At 44.0% G+C, this 4,454-nt stretch overlaps 1 protein-coding gene across 1 annotated transcript; it reads right to left on the reverse strand.

Annotated features, from left to right (window-relative positions):
* Positions 1–810: 810 nt before the first annotated feature.
* cbln2b (cerebellin 2b precursor) lies at positions 811–3,953 on the reverse strand. The gene is made up of 4 exons (XM_063483410.1): positions 3,620–3,953; positions 2,702–3,244; positions 1,967–2,086; positions 811–1,878 (listed from the first exon to the last, which is right to left on the reverse strand). Exons 2-4 carry the CDS (start codon positions 2,987–2,989, stop codon positions 1,681–1,683), a joined length of 606 nt encoding a protein of 201 aa, XP_063339480.1. The 5' UTR covers positions 2,990–3,244; positions 3,620–3,953; the 3' UTR covers positions 811–1,680.
* Positions 3,954–4,454: the final 501 nt, after the last annotated feature.

Consider the following 4,454-nt stretch of genomic DNA (forward strand, 5'->3'; position numbering starts at 1 on the left):
CACTGTTCTTTTTCTTCTTCTTTAATTTGTATGAGTCATGCAGTTCATCTTGACTCAGGTGTGGCCTTCCTAGACTGGGAAGGGAGGGGCTGTGGGGGTGGTGGGGATGGGGGTATGTGGTATGGCTTTGACTGCGTGTAAGTGGGGGGGCAGAGAGATATTTTAGTGTGTGGGCTGAAATATCCCAAAACGACCTTTTTCAAACAAGATGGCATCCAGTCGTGTGATTTTTTTTTTAAAAAAGAAAGAAAGAAAGAAAAAGAAACAAACTTTGCACAAAGTCTACACTACGATCTCTCGCTCTCTTTTTAACCCACATCTGCAAACCACCTCGCTAACGCTTCCAAATATATGTCTACTTTACGTGAGTTTCGGCTCTGCCACAAAGAAGGACGTTTCCGCGGTGTGCGGTCGTGCTGTGCTGAAACTTCACGCTCAGGAGCAGCCCTGGCTCTCCTCAGCAGTGCATTCATAAATGCGCATTTCAGATATTTCATATTTCCCAGTTATTGAATCGCAGTTTCCAGCCGGCAACAACAAGTGTTTTCACTGAAGTGTTTGACTTAAGAAACTGCTGCCTGACTTTTTTTTTTTTTTTTTTTAAAAAGCCCATAAGTTCAGCACCTCGGACAGCGACCAGAGTGAGCTGCTCACAGTTCAACCTCTGATCCCTCTTGAGGCCTTTGAGCTTCATTTGTAAACATGTATTTTTCCTACACTCTGTATACACAGATAGATCCCCTTTCGTTGAAAAGTTATATGTAAACAAAAACTGATAAATGCACTTAGCCTATACAATACAATACCTTTTATTAAGCGGGACATAGGGATTCTTCTATAATTTCCACAATGTACATTTGGTGAGCAACGTCACTGAACATTAAATCAGTCAAAGCTACGCAGATTCCGAAATGTAGAACACACAATAATGTGAATATGTACTTTATAAATTATATCATTATTACTATTTTTTTTTTAAATAAAAGGGCTCTAAGTCGTCTTCGGTGGCTGAAATATGTCGCCTTTTTTTTCTCTTTTAAATAAACTCGTCGGCGGCCTACATTTGGCGTATTTTCAATATGTTCAGCATCCAAACGCAACACCATTGACAGCACAAAACATAAAGATAAAACTTCCATTCGTGCAAAAAAAATGCCTTGGGCGTGAAAGCACTTCTTCTGTTGTTTGTCCATATAATTCCATATACTTCACTTGGACGGAAACCATAAATTGTTTAAGGCTATACAAACATAAAATAGAGCATAACACACTCGGCCTGTCCAAGGCGTCAGTTCCTCCACTCCCCCCATCTTCTCCTTTGTCCATGTCCCCTCAGGTACACCCGTTTGTCTGTCGGCAAAGTTTGTTTTCCAAGCAAGGGGGCAAAAAAATCCACGTACCCGACAAGTACGGGCCACTGGCCGGTTTAATACGTTGAATCATCCAGATTGCGTTAGAGTTGGCTGATGGATTTGAATATATGAAACTCCAAGGAAACGTTCATATTTGACTAGATAGTGGACGAGTGTAGGTATACAGATATTCGTCGGCTTCCTTGGCTGACAGTTATTTTAGTTAAAAATAAATGGCATGTTTTTTTTCTTTTTTTTCTTTTTTTTTCTTTTTTTGGTTCCTCAACCTAAGCAGAGTCCCATGCGACGTGAGTCATCGCAGATTAGATTATAGAGGAAAGACTAGAAAGCCTGAGAAGGTGGAGTATTTCCATCCGCCCATTAGGGTGCCCCGTTCCAGCTTCAGATAGACACGGTCCTCCCGTTCAACCATCAGCAGTACTCCGTTGCTGGCCGCCTCTCTCGTAACGTCCTGGTCACCGGCGAATGCTGATATAACCGGATAATCATTCTGCATCAGGTTCACCTGCAATTAAGAGCAGCGAGAAACTTGGAGCTGAGTCTTGTACCCAGGAAATGCAAAAATGCACCCCACGTTTTTCGTAATTTCTCACCTGTATAGTTTGTCTGTTGTAGACCTTCACCACGTGAAAGCTGAAACTATAGATTCCCCTTCTTGGAGCCTGGAAAACACTCGTTTTGAGATCGAAATGGTTGCCGATGTTCACTAAAACCTGTGATAAGAAAGGGAGCACAATAAGACAGTGCTTTATTAGTATGATTATTTTTTATGTGCATGCTTAATTCAATACAACAGCTGGTTTTGTGGAAACGTATTGTTTGTGTCTGCTGTGCGCAGTGACTAAAAAAGAGGCGTATAAGCCAGTAAGCCTGGTGCTGCTTTGCCAAATGTTTCAGGCAGCACTTCAGTCGCACTTTGGGAAGGATCCCAATTTGAGGCGTATAACAGGCCGCTGTCCAACGACCTCAGCCGTGAAAACTTATTGGAATATCTAATCAAAAACAACACATTGCATATCTAAATGCGGCCGAGGCCTAAGACGCATGCGGTAAATGATCGTGCATGGGTGATCGTCTGGCGGCGCATCTCCAGATCACGCCAATTACGCACACGAATCCTTTTGAAACATAAAATAACGCCGAAGTCTTTAGAAAACCTTCTGGCTCGGATCGCACAGAGCGTTAGTAGTAATAGAAAATCAATATCGAGCAAGATCATAAGTTTTACCCACCCAACAGATTGTACGAAGAGAAATTTTTATTTTAGAATAAAATCGGACTTGTATTGGATATGGGTGTGTTGACGCTAAATTCAGTGGACATCTGACCTGGTCAAAATAGATGGTCATGGACGTGTTGCTCATCTCTGACGGCTCATGGTTGGTTCCACGCACGGCTGAAAAAGCCACCTTTGCCCCAGCGGAGCGGACTGAAATGCCAAGTGAGGAGGTGACTGCGCCGTCCGAAGAAGGGTTCGAGTCGCACACCACTAGACACTTCCCCTCGAGAACTATGGGTTCCGTGTCGTTCTGGCCAAGGCAGAAAGCCACGCCGCATCCCAAGAGGAGGGCCAGTGCCAGTATGGCACAGCGTCCCGGGCAGCGCGCTGGCACCATGGTTGGATCGCTGATCCCGTGCACACTGATACAGCCCGGTAGCCCCTTGGAGGTTTGTTAGCTCTCGATCACCTGGTCCAGAGTCGGTCCCTTCTATCTTCCCCTCTCTCTTCCTCAATATGTGATGCTCCCTCACTCTCTCAAACACCTTCTGACACACAGACGCACTCAGACTCTCTCCGACTGAGACTCCCCTCCCTCCTGCACGTCTTAGTTGATTTGGGGAGAGTATTCAGACATCTGCGGTTGCAATTCCTGATATAAGAGAAAAATAATTCTCATGTGAGACAATAACATTAATGGGATCTTATATAGTTCACTTAATAAACTTGTAACCAGCGTGCGTAAAAAGACTTGTGCGTAAAGGGAAAAGCGACTGATCGTTAAATACCACAATCCAAATAAGCATGGTGTAGAAATTGATCATCCTTTATAATTATCCTATCAAAGCAATTATTTGTGCTTCAGCTGCGTGTTTGCTGATGGGAATGCGCGCTGCAGCACTTTGTACCAAATTAAAATGTCCAAAAAAAAGATGTTCCCTTCCTCTATCCTCGTTCTGGCTGATAATTGTGATGAAACAAGCACTTTTCAGGCATTTCTATGAAGGAACGATAAACCACGACCTACCTGCGTTATCCATCCCGCTGGTGTGCTTTCTGTCCCACCCTCCAAGGCTGTAAATTGAGCGCTCAGATCGCTGCTGCTGCTGCTGCTGCAAAAAAGCAAGAGTCTCTGGGCTGCCTTTCGAGGGAGTACTCACGCCCATTCTTTGTGTGTGGCCACTGCAACGAGACTTCTCAGAAGTGCCCCACAATTAAGACACATTGCGTGGACTAATAGGTTTGTTTGCACAGTCATACGTGCTATGCTGGGAGCTTGGGGGCCCCTGAGGTTGGCAAAGATCACTCGCTCTTAGTGACTGTCATTTATATGCTCTGGTTTTGTCATATCTCTGTCTGATTAATCCGAAATGAAGGGGGAATGCAGCGGGTAACCTTGCAGTTACATGGTACATTCAGCATGCATGTATATGTTACTAATTTGGGACTTAAAGCAATTTTTTTATGAATCAAATACAGATACTCGTGCGCCATCCAGTGGCGGATCTAAATTGTGCATAAGGGCTGTCAGGCTATTAGAGATACACAGGGGGGGGGTTAAAAAAATCAAAGAATCTAAGAGATTAATACAATAAACTTGTGTGGCATCTCGCTTGCATGCTCCACTGACACAGGTGTGTCAACAATCTTCCATCACATCACAAATAAAACAAAGATCTCACAAGCAAGTTCAAAGCAGGTAAAGCTTCAACAAAGCTCACTTCACCGAGTATGACCTGCACTTCTCTGTTCCACCCTTAGCCTTCTTCTTTTCAACTTCTGACATGCCATCATCCTTTGAAGAGCTGTAGAGGGTTCCTATCAGTGCTCCACACTTCTCAATGGTTTGAGGATGGGCTTCA

Source organism: Pelmatolapia mariae, linkage group LG9 (assembly GCF_036321145.2).
Source record: "Pelmatolapia mariae isolate MD_Pm_ZW linkage group LG9, Pm_UMD_F_2, whole genome shotgun sequence".
NCBI classification, from domain to species: Eukaryota; Metazoa; Chordata; class Actinopteri; order Cichliformes; family Cichlidae; genus Pelmatolapia; species Pelmatolapia mariae.